We start from the raw sequence: 26,746 nt of genomic DNA, 5'->3' as shown, positions 1-26,746 counted from the left end.
CAAAAATGTAAAGTAATAACAAGAACATGTAACATCCCAATAACATAACAAATAACATAGCAAATAACATAGCAAAACAACAAAAAACAAAACTTCAACCAAAAATCTAACAGTAAATTATATGAAGCACAGTTCTCTCACTGTACTCTTAGGAACTCAGAGGTACATCCTGTTTCTCCTCTTGGACACTTGGTGGCAGAGCAGTCCTCAGTTCTCTCTCAAGGGGTGTTGTCAGAACAGGAAAGGGAATGACATCCTGAATCAGCTGGCTCATTGGCTGGGTAGTTAGGGCCCATTCGCCCTGAGCAATTGAATTATGTAGAAGAAGATTCATCCAAGGAATTTTGTGGCTTTTGAGGATGGAGCTCAGCAGGGGGCTCCTGAGGTGGAAAATCATTCTGCAGGAGGCCCTCTTCCTGGGCCGTGGAAATTTCAGCTCTTGGTACAGTTTCTGGGACCTGGAAGAGGAAGGCAGATATTAAGATAGAGGCTTGTTGAGGACCTAAATATCAGCTATTAGGCTGCTGCCTCCCACCAAGTCAACAGGAAAGTTATCATTGACCTTTGAACTGACACCATTGCTGTTATAACTGCAGGCAGGGCAAAATATCTGGCAACATTCACCAAATACATGGCCTGACAAGCTGCCACTCAGACTTCTATCAGTGCAAACCAATAAATGGGCAGTGGGAAGAGACTTCATTGGGTTTCCCAAAGAAAGCAGAAGGCCACATGCCACCCAGATCAATGAAAATGAGAAGTACTTAATATTTGCATTTGGTTTTTATTCCTGCAAATTGTTCCCCACCTGGGACGTCACATGTCCCTTGCATGATCTCTGTCACAGGACTTAGAAATTGCTCAAATCTCTGCAAGGCATCCCACCTATAATGAGCAAATGCAGGAATGTGACAGGTTATTCATCTGTCACTCATATTAGACTGTAGTTTAAGCAGAGGAGCAAGGTACACTTGCCAATAATTCAGTATCTCACAAGATCCTAACATCCCAGAATACTTGCACATAGACAGAGCAATGAACAACTACACTCCATGAGGTCAGTGACTGCTTGAGCATGTGGATTAGAAAGGTGCTAGGTGAAAGCAAAGATGGATCCAATGGAAAAATAGTATAAAACAGTATTAGCCTGATTGAGCTGCTTGTCCCTACCTGATGTTGGGTCTGGAGGTTGCTGGTCTTCTCCTGTTCGTCTTTACCATTCATGTTCAAGCCAACCAAGTATTTCTCTATGAGAGACCAGTCAAGAAGTACTTCCTTGCTCTCCCGCATCAGCATGACCCTTCTCTTCTTCACAAGCATCTTCTCTATGAGGAGCCGGCTATGCAGGTTGCTGGAAGTACACTCTGCAAAGTAAGATCCTGCAGCCTCTGCCTCCCATTCCTACTTAAGCCCACTAAGACCCAGGTTCCCATGAAGACCTAATACAGTACATCTCAATACATCCATCACAGCTGCACAAACAGCAAACAACAGCTTGAGGGAAGAAATAAGGATTGCTTCAGCCCAAATACCAATAAGGATCCATGTCTCTCCAAAAGAAAGGGGACCTCAAACTCTCCATGACAACCCAATGCAATGGGGCAACATCTATTAGTAGGGGGCAAATACCATCAAAGAAGGCCAGTAGAATCAAGAGGAAGGCATTCTGTCCTTGTATTATATCACACTCAGGTCTGTAAAACCCTGCCTGAGTAACAGAGGCCTAGTACTACATAATAATCCTCTCATGAACTAAATCACTTTTCTATCTAGAGACTTCTGAGTATGCTCTCATAATACTGGGATGGGTAACAGTCTCTTACAGACTAATAAAAGGTGAGTCCAAAATCCCAAGGCACACTGTTGACTAAACATTAGAAGGGATAGAACCAGACCTGCAGACTCTCCAGTCCAGAAAGAAAGGAAGGCAGACATCGGCTTTCCACCGCTGGTGGCCTCCCTCACTGGTACTTACCTATAGAAGTTAATCTCCTTCTTGAGCTCCTGGATGTTCTCTTGGGCCTCAATCTTCTCCATCTCTAAGTTGTGCAGAAATGTCATGACCTCCTTCTCCTTTAACTTCAGTTGTTCATACATTGGATTCAGCCTCTGGAAGGGCCTGTCCCCAGGAAGACAGAACTCAATTAACGTGGTCTTTTAAGAATACATCATCTAAGGCCCAGAAAAACCACATTCTAGATTCTTTTTTTTTATTTTATTGATATATTTATTTACATTTCAAATGATTTCCCCTTTTCTGGACCCCCACTCCCCATCAGTTCCCTTCCCTCCCCCTGTTTCCCACCCAGCCCTTCCCACCTCCCTGTTCTGATTTTGCTCTATACTGCTTCACTGAGTCATTCCAGAACAAGGGGCCACTCCTCCGTTCTTCTTGTACCTCATTTGATGTTTGGATTATGTTTTGGGTATTCCAGTTTTCTAGGTTAATATCCACTTATTAGTGAGTGCATACCATGATTCACCTTTTGAGTCTGGGTTACCTCACTTAGTATAATGTTCTCCAGCTCCATCCATTTGCCTAAGAATTTCATGAATTCATTGTTTCTAATGGCTGAATAGTACTCCATTGTATATATATACCACATTTTTTGCATCCACTCTTCTGTTTAGGGATACCTGGGTTCTTTCCAACTTCTGGCAATTATAAATAGGGCTGCTATGAACATAGTGGAACATGTATCCTTATTACATGCTGGGGAATTGTTTGGGTATATGCCCAGGAGTGGTATAGCAGGATCTTCTGGAAGTGAGGTGCCCAGTTTTCGGAGGAACCACCAGACTGATTTCCAGAGTGGTTGTACCAATTTGCAACCCCATCAGCAGTGGAGGAGTATTCCACTTTCTCCACATCCTCGCCAACACCTGCTATCTCCTGAATTTTTAATCTTAGCCATTCTGACTGGTGTAAGGTGAAATCTCAGGGTTTTGATTTGCATTTCCCTAATGACTAATGAAGTTGAGCATTTTTTAAGATGTTTCTCCACCATCCGAAGCTCTTCAGGTGAGAATTCTTTGTTTAACTCTGTACCCCATTTTTAATAGGGTTGTTTGGTTTTCTGGAGTCTAACTTCTTGAGTTCTTTATATATATTGGATATTAGCCCTCTATCTGATGTAGGATTGGTGAAGATCTTTTCCAAATTTGTTGGTTGCCGATTTGTCCTCTTGATGGTGTCCTTTGCCTTACAGAAACTTTGTAATTTTATGAGGTCCCATTTGTCAATTCTTGCTCTTAGAACATATGCTATTGGTGTTCTGTTCAGAAACTTTCTCCCTGTACCGATGTCCTCAAGGGTCTTCCCCAGTTTCTTTTCTATTAGCTTCAGAGTGTCTGGCTTTATGTGGAGGTCCTTGGTCCATTTGGATTTGAGCTTAGTACAAGGAGACAAGGATGGATCTATTCGCATTCTTCTGCATGCTGACCTCCAGTTGAACCAGCACCATTTGTTGAAAAGGCTATCTTTTTTCCATTGGATGTTTTCAGCCTCTTTGTCGAGGATCAAGTGGCCATAGGTGTGTTGGTTCATTTCTGGATCTTCAATCCTATTCCACTGATCCTCCTGCCTATCACTGTACCAATACCATGCAGTTTTTAACACTATTGCTCTGTAGTATTGCTTGAGGTCAGGGATACTGATTCCCCCAGACTTTCTTTTGTTACTGAGAATAGTTTTAGCTATCTTGGGTTTTTTGTTATTCCAGATGAATTCGATAATTATTGCTCTTTCTAACTCTGTGAAGAATTGAGTTGGGATTTTGACGGTTATTACATTGAATCTGTATATTGCTTTTGGCAAAATGGCCATTTTAACTATATTGATTCTACCAATCCATGAGCATGGGAGGTTTTCCCATTTTTTGAGGTCTTCTTCCATTTCCTTCTTCAGAGTCTTGAAGTTCTTGTCATACAGATCTTTCACATGTTTGGTAAGAGTCACCCCAAGGTACTTTATACTGTTTGTGGCTATTGTGAAGGGGGTCATTTCCCTAATATCTTTCTCAGCCTGCTTATCCTTTGAGTATAGGAAGGCCACTGATTTGCTTGAGTTGCTTTTATAACCTGCTACTTTGCTGAAGTTGTTTATCAGCTGTAGGAGTTCTCTAGTGGAGTTTTTTGAGTCACTTAGGTAGACTATCATGCCATCTGCAAATAATGATAGTTTGACTTATTCCTTTCAAATTTGTATCCCTTTGACCTCCTTATGTTGTCTAATTGCCTGAGCTAGTACCTCAAGTACATTATTGAAAAGATAAGGAGAAAGGGGGTAGCCCTGTCTAGTCCCTGATTTTAGTAGGATTGCTTCAAGTTTCTCTCCATTTAGTTTGATGCTGGCTACTGGTTTGCTGTATATTGCTTTAACAATGTTTAGGTATGGGCCTTGAATTCCTGTTCTTTCCAAGACTTTAAGCATGAAAGGATGCTGAATTTTGTCAAATGCTTTTTCAGCATCCAATGAAATGACCATGTGGTTTTTTTCTTTGAGTTTGTTTATGTATTGGATTGTATTGATGTATTTCCGTATATTGAACCAACCCTGCATTCCCGGGATAAAGCCTACTTGATCATGATGGATGATCATTTTGATGTGTTCTTGGATTCGGTTGGCAAGAATTTTATTGAGTATTTCTGCATCGATATTCATAAGGGAGATTGGTCTGAAGTTCACTTTCTTTGTTGGATCTTTGTGTGGTTTTGGTATCAGCGTAATTGTGGCTTTGTAGAAGGAATTGGGTAGGGTTCCTTCTGTTTCTATTTTGTGGAATAGTTTGAAGAGTATTGGTGTTAGGTCTTCTTTGAAGGTCTGATAGAATTCTGCACTGAAACCATCTGGTCCTGTGCTTTTTTTGGTTGGAAGACTTTCTATGACCCCTTCTATTTCTTTAGGGGTTATGGGACAGTTCAGATGATCTATTTGGTCCTGATTTAATTTTGGTATTTGGTATCTGCCTAGGAAATTGTCCATTTCCTCCAGATTCTCCAGTTGTGTCCAGGCTTTTGTAGTAGGATCTGTTGATTTTTTGGATTTCCTCATTTTCTGTTGTAATATCTCCCTTTTCATTTCTAATTTTGTTAATTTGGATACTTTCTCTGTGCCCTTTGAAAGTAATAATCTCTATTCCTTAATATCTCTTAACATCAATGGACTCAATTCCCCAATAAAAAGCCATAGACTAACAGACTGGATAAGGAAACAGGACCCTACATTTTGCTGCATACAGGAAACACACCTAAATGTCAAAGCCAAAAACTACCTTAGAGTAAAAGGCTGGAAGACAATTTCACAAGCCAATGGTCTCGGGAAAAGAGCCATAGTAGCTATTCTAATATCAGATAAAACTGACTTTCAACCTAAAGTCATCAAAAGAGACACTGAGGGACACTTCTTGCTGGTCAAAGGAAAAATCCACCAAGAAGAACTTTCAGTTCTGAACATCTATGCTCCAAATGCAAGGGCACCCTCATTCATAAAAGAAACTTTACTAAAGCTCAAAGCACACGTTGTACCTAACACAATAATTGTGGGGGACTTCAACAATCCACTCTCCTCAATGGACCGATCAGGAAAACAGAAACTAAACAGGGACACAGTAAAACTAATTGAAGCTTTGGACCAACTGGGTTTGACCGATATTTATAGAATATTTCACCCTAAAGCAAAAGAATATACCTTTTTCTCAGCACCTCATGGTACCTTCACCAAAATCGACCATATAATTGGTCACAAGACAGACCTCAACAAATACAAGAAGATGGAACTAATCCCATGCCTCCTATCAGGTCACTATGGTGTAAGAGTGGTTTTCAATAGCAACAAAAACAACAGATAGCCCACATACACATGGAGGCTGAGCAATACCCTACTCAATGACACCTTGGCCTAAGAAGAAATAAACAAAGAAATAAGAGACTTTTTAGAATTTAGTGAAAATGAAGGCACAACATACCCAAATCTCTGGGACACAATGAAAGCAGTGCTAAGAGGAAAACTCATAGCCCTGAGTGCCTCCAAAAAGAAAATGGAGAGAGCATATACTAGCAGCTTAATGACACACCTGAAAGCCCTGGAACAAAAAGAAGCTATTTCACCCAGGAGGAGTAGAAGACAGGAAATCATCAAACTCAGGGCTGAAATCAATCAAGTGGAAACAAAGAGAACCATACAAAGAATCAACGAATCCAGGAGCTGGTTCTTTGAGAAAATCAACAAGATAGATAAACCCTTAGCCAGACTGACCAAAGGGCACACATTCTAGATTCTATATGCATGGATCTTCTTCAGCTTTGGAAACTTATTATCCTGTAACCAGGCAGCAGAAGCTAGGCATCCAGGTGGAAGATGCCATAGCTCTCTGTGTTCACTCAGTATGGCTGGAGGTGCAGTGTAACCAGTTATAATGTCATGAGCCAAGGGCACAGATCTTTGTCCTCCAGAGACCTATGATGATATATTTCCTGTTTCCCAACAGGGATTCTAAATCCTGAATAACATATACCTTAGAGACAGACATCACACATAATTGTGGAGATGAGACCAGACATCACCACATCTTTATAATCTGCCCAAGGGATACAAATGTATGAACAATTGTGATCAAATAGCTAAAGAACCATGTTAAGGTGGAGGCACCCAGATTTCAGCACAAACATCACCTTGAAACTGTCTTACATGTAAATCCTGAAGACAAACACAGACTCCTAGATTCCAATGTGTGAAGGGAATTATAAACATACAAAATGTATGCAAATGTAGATGCATGTGCACACACACAGACACACAGAATTGGACACACATACAAGGAGAAAAGGAAACAGAGTCAGAGAAAGAGCGAAAGAGATAGAAACTGAAAGAGCATAATGAGATACAGAAGAAATGCATGCAGCATTACTGTCTCAGAGTATAAGGCACACAAAGAGGAACAGGCAGAGCCTCAGGTGTCTAGTCAAGCACTGAGATGAACAATGTAGGACCAGGCCTCTCCAGCTGCTTCCAGGAGCTTCCAGCACTCAGTCATCTGCTAGGCAATTACAAATACTCAACACAAACTCACAGCTCCTACAAACTCACAAAGCCACCTCATGTCAAGGGCTTTCCAAATGCACTATGGGAACTAATTTTCCACTATTTCTATCCCTGAATTCTTCATTCCAACAAGTCCCTCTTTTCCATTGGAGGGATCAAAAGAGTCTATTTCCCGTCTCACTCCTGAGCAAGCTTCTGCCTCTAAGAAGTATTTTGGGACCTGACATTGGGCACAGGGACATTCTGGTGGTACAGCTTCCTAGAAAACCCCACGTTAAAAGGGTAAGATTATTGCTGACCCCAGATTGACACCACTTTGTTTGAGCAATGCATACCTCTTGTTCATGGCTCCCTCTGTCATGGAGATCAGGCGATCATTCACCTCGTTTCTCTCCTGGGTAATGAGCTGCAGCTCTGTGGTCAGCTTCTCCTCTTCCTTCTTGGCCTTCTTCTTGCTTAGGACAGTTTCAGGGGATGATGTCTGCCTGGCAGCCCCTGTAGGTAGAATAACACAGGTGAACTTGCATGGTGGGGACACAGAGTGTAGACAGATGATCCTGACACACATACAGAAGGACAACCGGCCTAGAACCCAGTGACACCACACAGAGTTTGGTCCAGGCTTGAGATGCCTCCTCAGTGATTCTCAGCTCTCCCATCACCGTATAGAGACCTGGAGATGTAAGCAGATTGTTGTGTCCTCTGTCTCCCTACACATGCTTATGATGACCACAGAGATGGCTTTCCTGGCTTATTAATGTCTGCACAGTGTGCATCTTGTTTTCAGAGCCCTTAGTCCTGTGGTTTCACAAGTAATATGATACATTCATGGTCCAGAAGTACATGAGTGCTTGGAGATGTTCAGATCTTCTACCCTTGTTACTCTAGGCCCAGGACATGGGATTAAAACTTCATGCTCTGAGAGAACACAGTGAACACAGTGATCAGTTCCCCCTACTGAAACACCAAAGAGCCCGGAAGTATCAATTGGATCACATCTCTGGGTGTATCCTGTGACAGATTTTTGTATATAGTACAGAAATGCCTGCCACCCACAACTGGTGATAAAAAAAAGTTGGGATGGGAATTGTCAGAAAGAGGAGAATATAAGGTCATGGCCAGGAACACAATTCTCTCCCTGGTACTACTGTGAGATAGCCACTGATGCTAAAAGAAGCCATGAGAGTGAAGTGCAGTGATGCCCTCCCCTAAATTGGCAAAGGTTAGACCTCTTGTGACTCTTGATGGTCTCATTCTGTCCCCTGTAACACCCACAATACTCATTGAAAGAAAAGACTTGGAGTTCACAGCATTACAACTTTGGGTTTGCAATCTCCTACCTTAAGGAATAGAGAAAGTAATGTGAATTCTTCAATTTTCAAGAATTATGATAATTATGAAAGTTCTTTTGCTTCCCAGAGGCTCTAGCTCCTTGCCCCATTGTTAGAAAGGCCAGCTCAGGCAACCCCTGCACATCCACTTCCCCAAACTTACTCTGTCTTCTCCAAGACCATCTCCTTCGTACTTCGTTACTCTCAGAAGAAAGGGCAGTTTCCTTCTTCTCTCTAGTCTCTCTCCTATCTACTGTTGCTCTCCAAAAAAGGTTTCTGAGTCGGGCAAACATGTCTATAGGCTTATCCTCTAGACACTGACTGAGAAACCTTAGTGCATGTGTTGTTTCTACAACACTGGTGACATCACAGAGGATTCCAAAAACTCTCTAGGAAACAATGGAATGTTCAAGAAGGGACTGCTGATGTCATGGGGTACAGGCCTTTGGCTCCCTGCTAATGTTCTCCCTATACTGACAGGAAACTGAGGTGCCCTTTCCTGAAGACTCTTCTGGGGCATAGCCATTGAGCCCATCCTCCTTCCAAAGCCAGGGTTTGTTTTAGGCTTGATTGGCAACACTTAAGTCATCCCTATGTATCTCTCTGAGTGTTTACTTTTCAAATACTTCTCAGAAATGTCTCATCCTTCCTCAAAAATTTTCCAATCAACAATATGAGCCATTAAAATCTACTGAGAAATCACTCCAGTTTTAATATGCAGTCAAAATTTCTCCTATCTCATCATGCGCAGGTTCACGAAATGACATCCAGGCAGAGCATACAGGGCAATTTGCAATGTGGGTATGTGTTAGAGATAACAATCATGAAGTCTTGTGCTTAGCATTTCAAAATTGCCCCAAGATGCCGAGAGAGAGAGAGAGAGAGAGAGAGAGAGAGAGAGAGAGAGAGAGAGAGAGAGAGAGAGAGAGATTGAGAGAGAGATGTAGTCATCATAGTGCTGGCAATAGTTTTGAGATCTGTTGGTAGGGGAAACTAGAATATTGGAGCCAGCAATGGAAAGGCCCTAAGGCTGAGTATGAGGCTCTCATGACTTCACCAGTGTCACCAAAGGAGGATTGCTTACAGCCCTCTGTAACTATAAAATGAGATTCTGTCCCCCAAAATAGTCAATAGCAATAAGGGCATGCAGGCAGAAGGTGTAGGAAAATACAATAGATATATGTTAGAGCACAGAACAAGTGCCTAGCATCTCTGTTTGGGTTCATTGATTGGCCCCATCAACCACACAAACACTTATCTCAGTCAGACAGGGAAGGTTTATTGAATTCAGACCTTAATATTGATAGATGGTAATGATAGCTCTGGTTTTGGTTGCTAAGCAATTACCCCAATCGTCTGTCTTTGTCAAGTTATAAATTCAAAACAAAACAAAAGAAAACAGAACAAAATACATAAGTAGCTCATACGAAGTGGTCAGTTCTGATCAGGCCATTTCATATTTAAGAGTGCATATTGGATCTTAATTTGATGGGTTCCATGTAAAGGTTTTGGAACATTGTAAGCGTAACAAACATCATACTAAACATAACAGGATGTGATCTCCATGACCTTGCTCTGAGACAAGTTACTTTTTTCCTGTGTCAATGATTGACTAGAATATTACAGCAACAATCTGAAATAGGGAGCAGACATGGAAAAATGCCTGTAGCTATATTGGTGGGTACAGGCCTTAGCATCAGAAAACCCAGGTCTCTTTCAGTGAGTAGTACTGACCTAAAAGTCCTCGGAATCCCACTTGTAAGCGTAGCTATTAGAAAGTGGAAGAAGGAATGTCTGAGCGGAAGATTAACCTGGCAAACCAGGTAGAGAACAACATGGAATACTTGAGACCCTGTTTCAGGAAACAACATTGAAAAATACCATACATCCAAGGCCTCAGCCACAAATCCTTGTCTATTATAAAGAACTTACCATTCTCCCCTTACCAGTCTTTCATTCTGGGAAGATGGAGAAGTAGAAATGATATATCTTTTCTAAAGATCTTCTTCTATCTTTCCCTGGGTCCACATTAATAACAAATGAAAGTGGGTATCACCTTCTGAACAACTGATTATTATCCACTGCTGCTAGCATGATACTGTGCCAATGCCAATCTCTAGCTTCCCTGAGTGCTGGTGCCCCGTTATGAAGTATTAAGTGCTGAGGCTAAAGCTCAGTGAACCTTTTAAGGAGCTAGAAAGAAGCCATCAGAGATACTCCACTTGTCCTGAGATTAAATCAAGCAGATACAGTGTGAATCTAGTAGGCTATTTAACCATACATTTTTCTCCCATCCCCAAGTTTCTTAGTTCAGTACAGGGCATAGTTCATATACCTCTGTCCCCACAGAGTTCATGTACCTCTGTCCCTGATTTTCCTTGATATATTTCCCCTGGGTCCCGATTTTTTGTTTGTTTGTTTTTGGATTTGGTTTTTTTGAGGCAGGATTCCTCTGTATAGCCCTGGCTGTCCTGGAACTCACTCTGTAGACCAGGCTGGCTTCAAATTCAGAAATCTGCCTGCCTCTGCCTCCCTGAGTGCTGGGATTACAGGCATGTACCACCACCACCTGGCTGATTTTTTTTTATAGAATTGGGTGTAGTCAAGCAATTTCTGCCCTCAGTAAGATGTGAAGGGTATCAATAACTAGTGAACACACTGTATGTGCTTACACATGTACAATCATGGACAATGGAGCATAAGTGAGGACTGGGTCACCAACACTGTGTCCTGGAATTTGTGTCCTTAGACCCGGTTCACAGGAAATGTGGAAGGACTTCGGGGGATCCCCTGCAGGGACAGAGTGAGGTGGAATGGGCACTGAGAAGGCTGAGCAACACTGCTCAGGCCCCTCCTTTCAGGTAACAAACACATTCTCTGTTCTCCTTCCAAAGAGTTCCTGTTGAGGCCACAGAACTTATCTAAACATGATAAGGACATGCAGTCATTTTTCCTAATGATACACTTCTTCCTGATAAGGCTTTCCCCCTTGCAAATCTGTAGCAAACTTGTCACATCCCAGCCATCTATTTCATAATGTTGCAGTAATATGCCTCCCACTCATGAATGAAAAACAAAAGAAAAAAAAAACTTCTTGATTCAGAGCAGGGTCATACTGACCACGTACAATAGAATGTTCTGAATTTTGTGAGGTTTGTTAATCATAATAATTTCCACATCTATATACTTCCCATAGACCCATCAAATTCAAGGTCCGTATTGCTATTATGTCTAAATAGTTTGAGTCGGGGCCCACAAAGGGCAGCATTCCTGCCCTTGTGCAAGAGCTCGTTGTGGTTTTTACAAGGAGCTCGCCATGAGAAATAGGTAGTATATATTATTGATCTGTTGCCCTGATTGTTCAGTCCTGAGGTATGCATTCAATAAGCATCCATGTTTAACTGAATTCAGTGTTCAGTTTGTTGAGTGACCCCTACACATGAATCCTTCCATTTAGCAGCACTTAGGACAATGAGCCAACGTCTCAAATGGTGATATCTTGCAATAAATTAAGTGACAGGAGGATGGGTAAGTTACCCCTTGTGATAAGGATCAGGGGTATCCTTGGTGCCTATTGGCCATGTGCAACACCTTCAAGAGCCCAGTTCTGATCTTCCTTGGGAATCATTGTGTTCCCATGATGATGCACTCAGACGTGCCTGGGAACAACTAGAACAATTGACAGAGAGCTAGATTTCTATAATGAAGGTAACATTGCTAACTTATGTTGCAGGATATTTGTTCAGACGGTAAACTACACGAGTGTGTTATTTACTGAAAACAAACAAACAAATGAACAAACAAATTATTTTACAGTTTAGCCCAGCCCTAGCACAGACCTTCAACCCAAGAGCTTTCCATTTATTTTACTTTCTTGTCCTGTGGCTCAGCCCTAGCACACACATGTATTGCAAAGGAAAAGAAGGTCAACTCCAAGTCAAGAGGCAGAGAAAGTAACCCTTGAAAAGGAATAAACCAAAGAAAAGTCTTTAAGTTGAAAGATATTGAGGACAGAGTGGATTAGGATGGTCAGCTGGGTGCTTTCCCTGTCTCTCTGAGCTGGCAGGTTTTCACCCCAGCATCTGGCTCCTGAGTCTTCACTGTTAAAATTAAATGGCTGGCATATGTATATTTTTTAAAACTTATTTATTAATCATTCCATTTGTTAACATCTCAAATGATATACCACTTGCTGCTTTCCCCTCCAACAACCCCTCAAACAACATCTGCCCTTTCCCACTCCCCTTTGCCTGTATGAAGGTGCTTCCCCACTCTCCCACCCTCTCCTGACCTACTACTGGTTTGGCATCCTTCTCTAGGGCATCAAAACTCCACAGGACTAAGTGCCTCTCCTTTATTGCTCTCAGGCAAGGCCATCCTCTGCTCCAGTGTATCTAGAGGAATAGATTCCTCCCTCAACACATCACCTTTTGTGGTCTAGTCACTGGGAACGCTGGGTGGGCCTGGCAGCTGATGTTGTTCTTCCAAAGTTTCATTCCCCATCTGCTACTCCAGCTTTTCTGCCAGCTCCCCACCAGGTTACCAGAGCTCAGTCTAATGGTTGCTTCCAATGGTCAGTTGCTGGCCAGACTTCCCTAAGAACCTTCACAAGCTGTTACTGTCAGCAAGCACCTCTTTACCACACCAACAGTGTCTGGTTTGGTGTCTGCAGACATGATGTATCCCTAGGTGCGTCAGTGCCTGGATGGCCCTTCCTTCAGTCTCTGGACTATTTGTAGTCCCTGCTCTTCTTTTTATCACATGGAGGAGTGTACAGGAGTGATCTATACCTCTAGATACATTGTAGCAGAGGATGGCCTTGCCTGTCAGGAATGGAGGAGAGGCACTTAGTACTGTGGAAGTTTGATGCCCTAGGGTATGATGCAGAAGCAGTAGGTCAGGAGAGGATGTTTGAGTGGGGAAGCGCTCTCATACAGGCAAAGGGGAGTGGGAAAGGGCAGATGGTTTTTGAGGGGTTGTTGGAGGGGTAAGCAGGAAGTGGTATATTTCTGGGTTAGAAATTTTGAAATGAGTTGGTGGCACTATCTCTTGAAGGAGGGCAGTCCCGTGTGTGTGTGTGTGTGTGTGTGTGTGTGTGTACCTATCCACTGGAGGTGGTCTCTACAGGTTCTATCTCTCCCTTTTCTGTGAATTTCAGCTAAAGTCATCCCCTTTGGGTCCTGGGAGCCTCATGTTTACCTGCTGTCTGTGTCCCTCAGGTGGCTATCCCCAGTTCCTCACCCTCCCTGCTATATATTTTTGTTCTATTTCCAGACCCTCTGTACCTCCCTCCTCTGTACCTCCCTCCTATCCTCAGCAGTACATAATACTGCCCCCTTATTTCCTCCCGTACTCTCTCCCTCCCAGGTCTCCTCTATCTCCACCTCCCACATTCATCCTGTTCCCGCAGCAGCCATGGCCTGGTCTCCCTTCCTTCTAAGGTACTTAATGTCTGTGGGTTATATCATGGGCATTGGGAACTTTAGAGCAAATATCTACTTTTCAGTAAACACATATCTTGTATGTTCCTTTGTATCTGGGCCACCTCACTCAGGATGATATTTTCTAGATATTCCATTTGCCTTCAAATTGTATGAAGTCATTGTTCTTATTTGCTTAGTAGTATTCCATTTTGTAACAAAATTTTCTGTAGCCCTGCTTCTGTAGAGGGACATCTGGGTTCTTTCTAGCTTCTGGCTATTATAAATAAGGCTACTATGAACATAGTAGATGTGTCCTTTTTATGTGTTGGAATATTTTTTGGATTTATGCCCAGGTCTTCAGGTAAAACTATTTCAATTTTTCTTAGGAACTGCCAGATTGATTTCTAAAGTTTTATCCGCTTGCAGTCCCACCAACAATGGAGGATTTTTCCTTTATACCCACAGCCTGGCTATCATCTGCTGTCACCTGTGAGGTGGAATCTGAACGTTGTTTTGATTTGTATTTCCCTGTTGACTAAGGATTTTGAACATTTAAGTATTTCTCAGGCATTCTCTGAGAATTCTCTGTTTACCTCAGTACTGCTTTTAATAGGGCTATTTGGTTCTCTGGAGTCTAACTTGTTGAGTTCTCTGTATATTTTAGATATGTGCCCCCATCAGATATAGGGTTGGTAAAAAAAAAATTACACAATCTGTAGATGGCCATTTTGTCCTATTGACAGTTTCATTTCCTTACAGAAGCTTTGCAATTTTGTGAGGTTCCATTTGTCTATAGTTGATCTTAAAGCATAAGCCATTGGGTTTCTGTCCAGGAAGGTTTTCCTTTTTCCTATGTGTTCAAGGATCTTCCTCACTTTCTCTGCTATTAGATGCAGTGTATGTATTTTAATGTTGAGTTGCTTGGATCACTAGGACTTGAGGTTTGTAGAGTAGATCAATGGCAGGTAGATCAATGGAATAAAATTGAAGACCCAGAAATGAACCCACTCCTATGGTCACTTGATCTTTGACAAAGGAGCTAAAACCATCCAGTGAAAAAATGATAGCCTTTTTAACAAATGGTGCTGGTTCAACTGTAGGCTACCATGTAGAAGAATGCAATTTGAACCATTTTTATCTCCTAGTACAAAAATCAAGTCCAGGTGGATCAAGGACCTCTACATGAAACCAGGCACACTGAAAGTAAGAGAAAAGAAGCTGAACACATGGGCACAGGGGAAAATTTCCTGAACAGAACACCAGTATCTTATGCTGTAAGATCAAATATTGACAAATGGGACCTCAAAGAAAAACAAAGTTTCTGTAAGGCAAAAGACACTGTCAATAGGACAAAATGGCAAGCAACAAATTGGGAAAATATTTTTACCAACCCTACATCTGACAGAGGCTAATATACGAAGGACTCAAGAAGTTAGACTTCAGAGAACCAAATAACCCTATTAAAAAAGGGATACAGAGCTAAACCAAGAATTTTCACCTGAGGAATAATGAATGGTTGAGAAGCACCTAAAGAAATGTTCAACATATTTAGTCATCAGGGAAATGCAAATCAAAATAATCCTGAGATTTTACCTCACACCAGTCAAAATGGCTATGATCAAAAACTCAGGAGACAGCAGGTGCTGGCCAGGATGTGGAGGAAGAGGAACACTCCACCACTGCTGGCAGGATTGCAACCTGGTAAAACCACTCTAGAAATCTGTTTGGCAGTTCCTCAGAAAACTGGGCATTCTACTACCAGAGGACCCTGTTATACCACTGCTGGGCATCTATTCAGAGGATTCTCCAGCACATAATCAGGAGACATGCTCCAGTATGTTTACCACAGCCTTATTTATAATAGCCAGAAGCTGGAAAGAACCCAGATGTTCCTCAGTAGAGGAATAGACACAGAAATTGTGGTAAATTTACACAATGGAATACTAATTAGCAATTAAAACAATGAATTCATGAAATTCTTGGCCAAATGGATAAAACTGGAAAATATCATCATGAGTGAGGTAATCCAATAACAAAAGAAGACACATGGTATGCACTCACTGATAAGTGGATATTAGCCCAGAAACTTTGAATGCCCAAGACACAGTTGACATATAAAATGATGCCTAAGAAGAAGGAAGAACAAAATATGGATATTCTGTTCCTTCTTAGAAGGGGGGAACAAAATACCCACAGAAGGAGATACAGAAACAGTGTTGAGCAGAGATTGAGGGAAAGACCTTCCAGAGACTACCCCACCTAGTGATTCCATCCCATATACAGACATTATTATTGATACCAACAAGTACTTGATGACCAGAGCTGGATATAGCTGTCATCTAGGAGGCTCTGCTAATTCATGACCAACCATTGAACTGAGCACAGGGTCTTCAATGTGGGAGCTAGAAAAAGGATCAAAGGAGCTGAAGGGTTTTGCAGCACCATAGGAGGAACAACATTATGAGCCACCCAGTACTCCCAGAGCTCCCAGGGACAAAATCATCAACCAGAGAGTACACATGGAGTTACCCATGGCCCCAAGCACTTAGGCAGTAGAGGATGTCCTTGTTGGACATCAAAGCAAGGAGAGGCCTTTGGGCCTGGAAAGGCTGGATGCAGCAGTATGGGGGAATGCTGGGACAGGGAAACAGGAGAGGGATGATCATGGAACAGTCGGAGGGGAGATGGGTTATGAGACTTTTGGGGGGCCAGGAAAGGGGACAACATTTGAAATGTAAATGAAAAGTAAAAAAAGGAAAACTGTAAAGACTAAAAGTACACAAAGTTTTTGGTTGCTGTGAGAGCAGTTAAGATGGGCTGGTGGAATTCTGAATGTAGGAGCATTCCAAGTAGCCTAGAATAAATTCAAAAGTGGCTGCGGTCAACCCTTAAAACGCCTGCATGTGAACAGCTGTGGACTCGACAGCCCTTTAAAAATTAGTAGCTCCCAAGCTCCCAGAGATACCTGTTTAATACTTTGAAATACACATTAAACAAATATTATCATGATAGAACTAGTAAAGAGACTGCCTGTCCTTATTTCTCATGTTGGTGAGTTTCTTTACATCTGTGACCCATGTCTTCCTCCTGTCTTCTTCCTCTGTGCATTGGCCTGAACGGTTTTACTAGCCACCATAGCTTCAATCACCTAAACAGGCCAGGTTTTTCTCCTATGTTTGAGACATGGTATTGTCTATTAGATATGTAGAATTCCCTCAAACATCTCAGGTTCAACACTTCGCTCTATCATTAATCTTAGTTTCTGTGGAGGTGTTGTTCATTTGCAGATTAAATTCAGATATTCACAGAAATGAGAGGCCATTACAGGAAAGCCATCTGTGTTTAAGTAACACCTGAAACATACTTGAAGGAAATGTTTAGACTTGCATAAAGGACACTACGAGTTGACCATTCCAAAACAGCAGGACTTGATGCAAATGCTTAAAAATGAAGCATGTGTCCTTATTGCATGACAGGGAATCCTCTGGGTATATGCCTGTGAGTGATATAACAGGGCAACATGCTCCACTATTTTCATAGCAGCCTTATTTATAATAGTCAGAAGCTTGAAAGAATCCAGATGTCCTTCAATGGATGAATGGATACAGAAAATGTGGTATATTTACACAATGGAATACTACTCAGCAATGAAAAACAAAGAATTCATGAAATTCTTAGGCAAATGGTTGGAACTGGAAAATATCATCCTAAGTGAGGTAACCCAATTACAAATGAACACACAAGGAATACAGTCACTGATAAGTGGATATTAGCCCAGAAGCGCTCAATATTCAAGACACAATTCACATATCAAATGATTCCCATGAAGAAGGAAGGAGAGGGCCGTGGTCCTGGAAAGGCTTGATGCAGCAATGTAGGGGATTACCAGGAAAGAGAAGTGGCGGGGGCTGATTGGGAAACAGGGAGAGGAAAGAGGGCTTATGGGACTTATGGGGGGGACTGGGAAAGGGAAAATCATTTGGAATGTAAACAAAGAATATAGAAAAAAAGAAAAAAATGGATGTGAGGAAAGAGAATTGCATACAAGCATGAGGGCTTGAACCTCAGATCCCAGAAGCCACAAAGGCTTGAATGTGCTTGTGGGCATCTGCAGCCCCAGAGCTCCTTCAGAAAGGAAGCAGGCAGAGACAGGAGCTCCCATGAAAACTTAAAAACCAAGTAGCCTGGCACATAGAGCAGCAGATGACAAGAGGACCTGTCTCAAGAAGCTAGAAGATGAGACAGAGGTTGTGTCCCAAAGTTGTGTCTTCTTTCTACCACATGTGTGTAATGGCATATGTGTGCCAACACTCACATTCACAAAAAAGAAAAAAAAAAAGAACAGAAAGCAAAACCCAGGCCATAGGCAGATAATACCAGCTGTGGCCATATGACCTGTAAGAGAAATGAGGCGTGTAAATGTCATGAGTGATTTTGTCCCATTTGTTAAGGATATGTTTGTACATGTATACATATGATATATGTCAGTGTGTATCAATGTGCATCTGTGTGTATATAACAACCATATTTTCCTTCCTCTTCTTTTATTATATAGCATAGTACTTCAGTTTTTAAGTGACTCTTTGGTTCCTGCAACTTGTGCGGGTTCTGGAGCTCTGTGGAAGCTACAGGGGCATGACTCATGCCCAGGCTCCTGCGCCACTGCCAGGATCTCAGCTTCCAGTGGGTGAGCACCCTGTGCATCCTACTCTGTAGACTGGACCTCTGGAGCCCTGCACCTCCACAGCAGGGTACACTGTGCAGTGAAGTAGGCAACAGCAGGCCTCCTTGGAGGAAGACACAGATCTGGTCCTCTTTATTCTTCCCTGTCCCCAGTTCCATTGCCCTAGTGCCAGAAGGTCAGGAAGGCACCATCAGTCACTGCTTCCAGACCCTAGCCTAGCTCCCTGCTGCTTCCAGGCTCCTCCCTGTCCCTTCAAGGCCCTGGGCATTGAGGAGGCAGAGGATGCTTGGTGCAAGCTTTGCCATTGTCAACTACTAACTTCACCCTGGAGAATAAAATCGCATAAAGAAAGTTATGATTTTACAGTTTTGTGTTTGACCCTCAGCTACAGGTTGGACTGGTCTGAGCAGTTAATTATTCAAACTCTTGACCAAGTAATTTATGTTTACAAAATATCTCCATTGGGAACAAAATAAACAAAAAAAAAGGATCAATTTGCATTCTACTACATGCTGACCTCCACTTGAAGCAGCATTATTTCATAAACATGCTGTCTTTTTTTCCACTGGATGGTTTTATCTTCTTTGTCAAAGATCAAGTGAGCATAGGTGTGTAGGTTTTTTTTTTTTTTTACCTTTTAACATCACCTTTTTTATTTTTTTTATTTTTTTATTTTTTTAAATTTATTGATATATTTATTTACATTTCAAAAGATTTCCCCTTTACTGGACCCCCACTCCCCGAAAGTCCCATCAGTCCCCTTCCCTCCCCCTGTTTTCCCACCCAACCCTTCCCACTTCCCTGTTCTGATTTTGTTCTTTTTTTTTATTTCCAACTGCTTACTGATTTTTTATTGCATAGTTTCTCTCCTTACATTTCTAATTTTACCCCATTTCCTTATTCTCCCCCTCCTGGAAACCCCCTATCCCATCCTCCCTACCCTGCTTCTATGAGGGTGTTTCTCCACTCACCCCACTAGCATCTGGAGCCATGTGTACTCCTTGGTTGATGGCTTAGTCTCTGGGAGCCCTGCGGGGGGGGGGGGTCTGGTTGGTTGATATTGTTGTTTTTCCTATAAGGTTGCAAACCCCTTCAGCTCCTTCAGTCCTTTCTCTAACTCCTCCACACTTTGGTCTTCCTTCTTCTTGAGCTTCATGTGGTCTGTGAATTGTATTGTGGGTATTCTGTGCTTTTGGGCTAATATTTACTTATCAATGAGTGCATACCATGTGTGTTCTTTTGTGATTGGGGAACATGTGCTCAGTCCAATGGTTGGCTGCAAGAATCTGCCTCTGTATTTGTAAGGCTCTAGCAGGGCCTCTCAGGAGACCTCCATATCAGGCTCCTTTCAGCAAGCATTTCCTAGCATCCACAATAGTGCTGGGGTTTGGTGACTGTATATGTGATGAATCCCCAGGTAGAGCAGTCCCTGGATGTTGTGTCCTTCAGTCTTTGGCCCATACTTTATCTTCATATTTACTTCTGTGAGTATTTTGTTCCCCTTCTCCAAAGAACCAAAGCACCCACACTTTGGTCTTCCTTCTTCTTGAGCTTCATGTGGTCTGTGAATTGTATTGTGGGTATTCTGTGCTTTTGGGCTAATATTTACTTATCAATGAGTGCATACCATGTGTGTTCTTTTGTGATTGGGTTACCTCATTCAGGATGATATTTTCAAGTTCTATCCATTTGCCTAAGAATTTTATGAATTCATTGTTTTTAATAGCTGAGTAGTATTTCATTGTATAAATATACTACATTTTCTGTATCCATTCTTCTATTGAAGGACATCTGGGTTCTTTCCAGCTTGTGGCTATTATAAATAAGGCTGCTATGAACATAGTGGATCATGTGTCCTTCTTACAGGTTGGAGCATCATTTGAGTGGTATAGCTGGGTCCTCAGGTAATACTATGTCCAATTTTCTGAGGAACCGCCAAACTGATTTCCAGAGTGGTTGTACCAGTTTACAATCCCACCAGCAATGGAGAAGTCTTCCTCTTTTTCCACACCCTCGCTAGCATATGTTCCCTGAGTTTTTGATTTTAGTCATTTTGACTGGTGTGAGGTGGAATCTCAGGGTTGTTTTGATATGTATTTCCCTCATGACTAAGGATGTTGAATATCTCTTTAGGAGCTTTTTGACCATTCCGGTTTCCTCATTTGAGAATTTTTTGTTTAGCTCTGTACCCTATTTTTAATAGGGTTGTTTGATTGTCTAGAGTATAATTTCTTGAGTTTTTGTATATATTGGATATTAGCCCTCTATCGGATGTAGGATTGATCTTTTTTGTTTGTTTGTTTTTTATATTTTTATTTTCTTTTTTAAAATTTATTGATATATTTATTTACATTTCAAATGATTTCCCCCTTTCTGGACCCCCACTCCCCGAAAGTCCCATCAGTTCCCTTCCCTCCCCCTGTTTTCCCACCCAACCCTTCCCACCTCCCTGTTCTGATTTTGTTCTATACTGCTTCACTGAGTCTTTCCAGAACAAGGGGCCACTCCTCCATTCTTCTTGTACCTCATTTGATGTGTGGATTATGTTTTGGGTATTCCAGTTTTCTAGGTTAATATCCACTTATTAGTGAGTGCATACCATGATTCATCTTTTGAGTCTGGGTTACCTCACTTAGTATAATGTTCTCCAGCTCCATTCATTTCCCTAAGAATTTCATGAATTCATTGTTTCTAATGGCTGAATAGTACTCCAATGTGTATACATACCACATTTTTTGCATCCACTCTTCTGTTGAGGGATACCTGGGTTCTTTCCAACTTCTGGCAATTATAAATAGGGCTGCTATGAACATAGTGGAACATGTATCCTTATTACATGCTGGGGAATCTTTTGGGTATATGCCCAGGAGTGGTATAGCAGGATCTTCTGGAAGTGAGGTGCCCAGTTTTCGGAGGAACCGCCAGACTGATTTCCAGAGTGGTTGTACCAATTTGCAACCCCACCAGCAGTGGAGGAGTGTTCCTCTTTCTCCACATCCTCGCCAACATCTACTGTCTCCTGAATTTTTAATCTTAGCCATTCTGACTGGTGTAAGGTGAAATCTCAGGGTTGTTTTGATTTGCATTTCCCTAATGACTAATGAAGTTGAGCAGTTTTTAAGATGTTTCTCCGCCATCCAAAGTTCTTCAGGTGAGAATTCTTTGTTTAACTCTGTACCCCATTTTAATAGGGTTGTTTGGTTTTCTGGAGTCTAACTTCTTGAGTTCTTTATATATATTGGATATTAGCCCTCTATCTGATGTAGGATTGGTGAAGATCTTTTCCCAATATGTTGGTTGCTGATTTGTCCTTTTGATGGTGTCCTTTGCCTTACAGAAACTTTGTAATTTTATGAGGTCCCATTTGTCAATTCTTGATCTTAGAGCATAATGAGCCTTTTGCTAATTCAAGTGTGATTTTGCCATTTACTCCTCTTGGATATATTTGCTTCTTTATGTTTTAGAGCTTTTAGGTGTACTGTCAAGCTTTTAGTGTATGTTCTCTTCATGTTCCTTTATGGATGCACTCAGAGCTTTGAGTGTTCATCTTAGCACTGCATTCATTGTGTCCCATAAGTTTGGAGATGTTATGTCTTCATCTTCATTAAATTCTAAAATGTTTTCTTATTTCTTCCTGGACCAAGTTATCATTGAATAGGGTATAGTTCAGCTTACATGTGTATGTGGGATTTCTGTTGTTTTTGTTGCCATTGAAGACCAGCCTTAGACTGTGGTGATCCAATAGGATACATGGATTTATTTCAATTTTCTTGTATTAGGTATAGCTTGTTTTGTTATCGAGAGGATGGTCAACTTAGGAGCAGGTACCATGAGGTGCTGAGAAGATATATTCTTCTGGTTTATGATAAAATATTCTTTTGGTATCTGTTATAATTTGGTCAATAACTGCTGTTAGTTTCATTCTGTATCTATTTAGTTTGGGTTTCCATGATATGTCCAATGATGAGGATGTGGTGTTGAAGTCTCCCACTATTATTGTGTGAGATGCAATGCATGATTTGAGCGTTAGTAAAGTTTATTTTATGAATGTGGGTGCCTATTCATTTGTAACATAGATGTTCACCTAGAGAAACTTAGAGTTGCAGTTTGAGAAGCTGTGTTTTTTTTTTTTTTTTCTGGATGAGGAAAGAAAATATTGGCTTTTATTCTGACTAAACTTCAGAACAGAGTTCCATAGTGTTTTAGAGTTCCTGAATTTGGAGGATCAAATGATATAGAATTTAACATGGTTGTTGGCAATTTTGTCTTTCAGTTTTTGATGATGCTCTGAAGAAAGGGGAGGAAAAGAGGAAGGGGGATAAACGAACCTATAATTAGCTTGAATCTTAAAAATAAACAAAACTCAAAGTTATTGTTCTGTGCAGTGTTTCTGACATAGAGGATAAAATAAATGAAACAAAGATCCATTCTGGGCATAAAGAATGGCACTCCCTGCTCAGTTTTCAAGTCTGAAAGGTGGAGTCGTAAAGGAAGAAAGCGTCCCGAGTGAGAAGCTGTGTTTTTGTCTTGCTTGAATCTGGGACTTTCTCAGTATGACATTTTTTAAATGGTGGTATATATCTTGTGCTTTTAGATGCCTGTAATTTACATCTTTTGATTTTTTTCTCATTCATTATTTATTGAAAGAAGATTCTTAAATTCCCAGAGTCCAGCTGCAACATTTAAAAAAGCTTTCATTTGTCTAAGAATTTCATGAATTCATTGTTTCTAATGGCTGAATAGTACTCCATTGTATAAATATCCCACATTTTTTGTATCCATTCCTCTGTTGAAGGACATCTAGGTTCTTTCCAGCTTCTGGCTATTACAAATAGGGCTGCTATGAACATAGTGGAGCATGTGTCCTTATTGCATGCTGAAGAATCCTCTGGATATATGCCCAGTAGTGGTATAACAGGGTCCTCAGGAAGTGACAGGCCCAGTTTTCTGAGGAACCGCCAGGCTGATTTCCAAAGTAGTTGCACCATCTTGCAATCCCACCAGCAGTGGAGGAGTGTTCCTCTTTCTCCACATCCTTGCCAACACCTGCTGTCTCCTGAATTTTTGACCTTAGCCATTCTGACTGGTGTGAGTTGAAATCTCAGGGTTGTTTTGATTTGCATTTCCCTAATAATTAATGATGTTGAACATTTCTTAATGTGTTTCTCAGCTCTCCGAAGTTCTTCTTGTGAAAATTCTTTGTTTAGCTCCATACCCCACTTTTTAATGGGGTTATTTGGATCTCTGGGTTCTACTTTCTTGAGTTCTTTGTATATATTAGATATTAGCCCTCTGTCGGATTTAGGGTTGGAGAAGATTCCTTCCCAGTCTGTTGGTTGACCTTTTGTCCTTTTGACGGTGTCCTTTGCCTTACAGAAACTTTGTAGTTTTATGAGGTCCCATTTGTCAATTCTTGATCTTAGAGCATAAGCTATTGGTGTTCTATTCAGGAACTTTTCCCCTGTGCCCATGTCCTCCAGGGTCTTCCCCAGTTTTTTTTCAATTAGTTTCAGTGTGTCAGGTTTTATGTGGAGGTCCTTGATCCATTTGGAGTTAAGCTTAGACAAATGGATGGAGCTGGAGAACATCATACTAAGTGAGGTAACCCAGTCTCAAAAGATCAATCATGGTATGCACTCACTGAAAAGTGGATATTAGCCTAGAAACTTTGAATACCCAGGATATAATCCACAAATTAAATGATGTCCAAAAAGAATGGAGGAGTGGGCCCTGGTTCTGGAAAGACTCAGTGCAAGAGTATAGGGGAATTCCAGAACAGGGAAGTGGGAAGGGGTAGATGGAAGAACAGGGGGACGGAAGAGGGTTTATGGGACTTGCGGGGAGTGGGGACCCAGAAAAGGGGAAATCATTTGCAATGTAAATAAAAATAAATAAATAAATTAAAAAAAACCATGTGTGATAAAAAAAAAATAAAAAAGCTTTCTTCATTTCTATTGCAGGAGAATACACTGATTTATTTCCTCTATTGAAACAACAAGCACTCCAGAAGCAGCCACAGGATGGAATCTCTGCTGGGTTTATCAACTCTGACAGGTCTTTGGTTACAGTACAATAATTCCTGCCACCCACAACCAGTGGGAAAGCTAAGGTGGGAACTTTGAGGGAGAGGAAGTCAGAGTAGTTCTGAGAACAAGAGGTTATCAGCAGGAGCACAAATCTCTCCCTGGTACTATTGTCAGAGAAGCTGAAGCTAGAAGCATGGTAGTGAAGGCAGTGATGCCCTTCCCTAAATTGGTGTAGCTTAGATCCTCTGTGACTCCTGATGCTCTCATTCTGTCCCCAAGTAACAACCACAATACTCAGTGAAAGTGAAGAATTAGAATTTGCTAGAAAGGCCAGCTCCGGCCACCCTGCCAGGAAGCTGAATATCCACTTCCCAGTACTTACTCCACATTCTCCATGACCACCTCCTTTGTCCTTCATTACTCTCAGATGAAAGGCCAGCTCCCTTCCTCCTCTCTCTAGTCTCTCTTCCATCCACATTGGTTCTCCGAAATAGTTTTCTGAGCCGGGCAAACATGTCTATCAGTGTATCCTCTAGACACAGACTGAGAAACCTCAATGCTCTGCTGTTGTTACAACACTGGTGACATCACAGCTCATGCCAAGAACTCTCCAGAAGATTATAGAATGTTCAAGAAGGGACTGCTGATGTCATGGGTTACATACAGCCCTTGGCTCCCTGCTAATGTTCTCCCTGTACTGAACATGAAGCTTAAGTGCTCTTTCCTGAAGACTCTCCTGGGGCATAGCCACTGAGCCCATCTTCCTTCCAAGGCCATGGTTTACTCTGGGCTTAATTGCCATCACCTCAGTAATCCCTGTGTTTCTAACTGAGGGTTTCCTTTTCAAACCCTTCTCAGAAATGTCTCATCCTATCTCAAATTTTCCTCAATCAGCAATATGAACCTTTAAAATGTACTGAGAAATAACTCCAGTTCTAAAATGCAGTCAAAAGTTCTCCTGTCTTTGGTACAGGTGCATGAAATTATATCCAGGCAGAGCCTGCAGGGCAGGTTAATATGTGGATGTGTTTTAGGAGCTACACTCATGATATCTTGTGCTTAGCTTTTTTAAAGCTGCCCCAAGATGACTTAACAGAGAGAGAGAGAGAGAGAGAGAGAGAGAGAGAGAGAGAGAGAGAGAGAGAGAGAGAGAGAGAGAGTGTGTGTGTGTTTCAGTCCTCATGGTTCTGGCAAGAGTCTGGAGATCAGTTGGCAGAGGAAAGTAAAATATTGGAGCCACCAATGGAAAGGCCCCCAGGCAGAGTCTCATTTCTGCACCAGTGTCACCAAAGGAGGATTGCTAATAGCCCTCTATAATCTATAAAATGAGATTATGTCAGAACAAAATAAAATAGTCAAAATTGGTAAGGGTGTATGAAAATATAATAGATGTATGTTAGTGCACAGAGCAAGGGCCTAACGTCTTGTGCTTGGGTTCATGATCGGCCCCACAAACCAGAAAAACACCTTTCTCAAATAAATAGGGATGGATTAATGAATGTAGACCATAATACTGATTGAACAGGACCACATATCAGATTTTGGGAGCTGAGCCATGGCTACAAACATCTAAATTCATCATCTTCTAAAGCAAAAAACAAAAACAAACAAACAAACAAACAAACAACCCAAAATACAGGTAGCTTCTATGAAGTTGTACGAAGTGTCCAGTGCTCATTTCTGATTAGGTCATTTTAGATATAAGGGTGTATATTGATCATTAATTTGATGGGTCCTATGTAAATTTTGTTGAACATAAGTGTAACAAATGTCATAAATAACATAAGAGTATGTGTCAACATGACCTTCCTCTGAGACAAGTTACTTTTCTGTGTCAGTGATTTGGCAGGCACATTATAGCAGTAATCGAACTAGGGAGCTGACATAGAACAAAATGTCTGTAGCTACACTGGTGGGTACACACCTCAGCATTAGAAAACCCAGGTCTCTGTTAGTGACTAGTCCTGTCCTACCATTCCTAGGAGCCCCACTTGTAAGCCTAACAACATTATAATGGAAGCAGGATTATGTGAGGTGAAGGTTAGCCTGGGAGGCCAGGTAGAGGATGAAATGGAAGTTTTAAAACTCGGTTTCAGAGAGAACACTGAAACACACCCTCCATTCAAGGCCTCACCTACCAATCTTTGTCTATTTTAATGAACTTACCATTTTCTCTCTGCAAGTGTTTCTACCTGGGAAGATGGAGAAGGGGAAATGTTCTTTCTTTTCTAAGGATTTTG

At 41.5% G+C, this 26,746-nt stretch overlaps 1 protein-coding gene across 1 annotated transcript; it reads right to left on the bottom strand.

Annotated features, from left to right (window-relative positions):
* Window positions 1-314: 314 nt before the first annotated feature.
* LOC127677827 (disks large homolog 5-like) lies at window positions 315-25,021 on the bottom strand. The gene is made up of 5 exons (XM_052172814.1): window positions 24,889-25,021; window positions 7,378-7,537; window positions 1,976-2,119; window positions 1,171-1,351; window positions 315-458 (listed from the first exon to the last, which is right to left on the bottom strand). The coding sequence occupies exons 1-5, from the start codon at window positions 25,019-25,021 to the stop codon at window positions 315-317; spliced, it is 762 nt and encodes a 253-aa protein (XP_052028774.1).
* Window positions 25,022-26,746: the final 1,725 nt, after the last annotated feature.

This window comes from Apodemus sylvaticus, chromosome 2 (assembly GCF_947179515.1).
Source record: "Apodemus sylvaticus chromosome 2, mApoSyl1.1, whole genome shotgun sequence".
Lineage (NCBI taxonomy): Eukaryota > Metazoa > Chordata > Mammalia > Rodentia > Muridae > Apodemus > Apodemus sylvaticus.
This window is presented reverse-complemented; position numbering and strand designations above follow the sequence as displayed.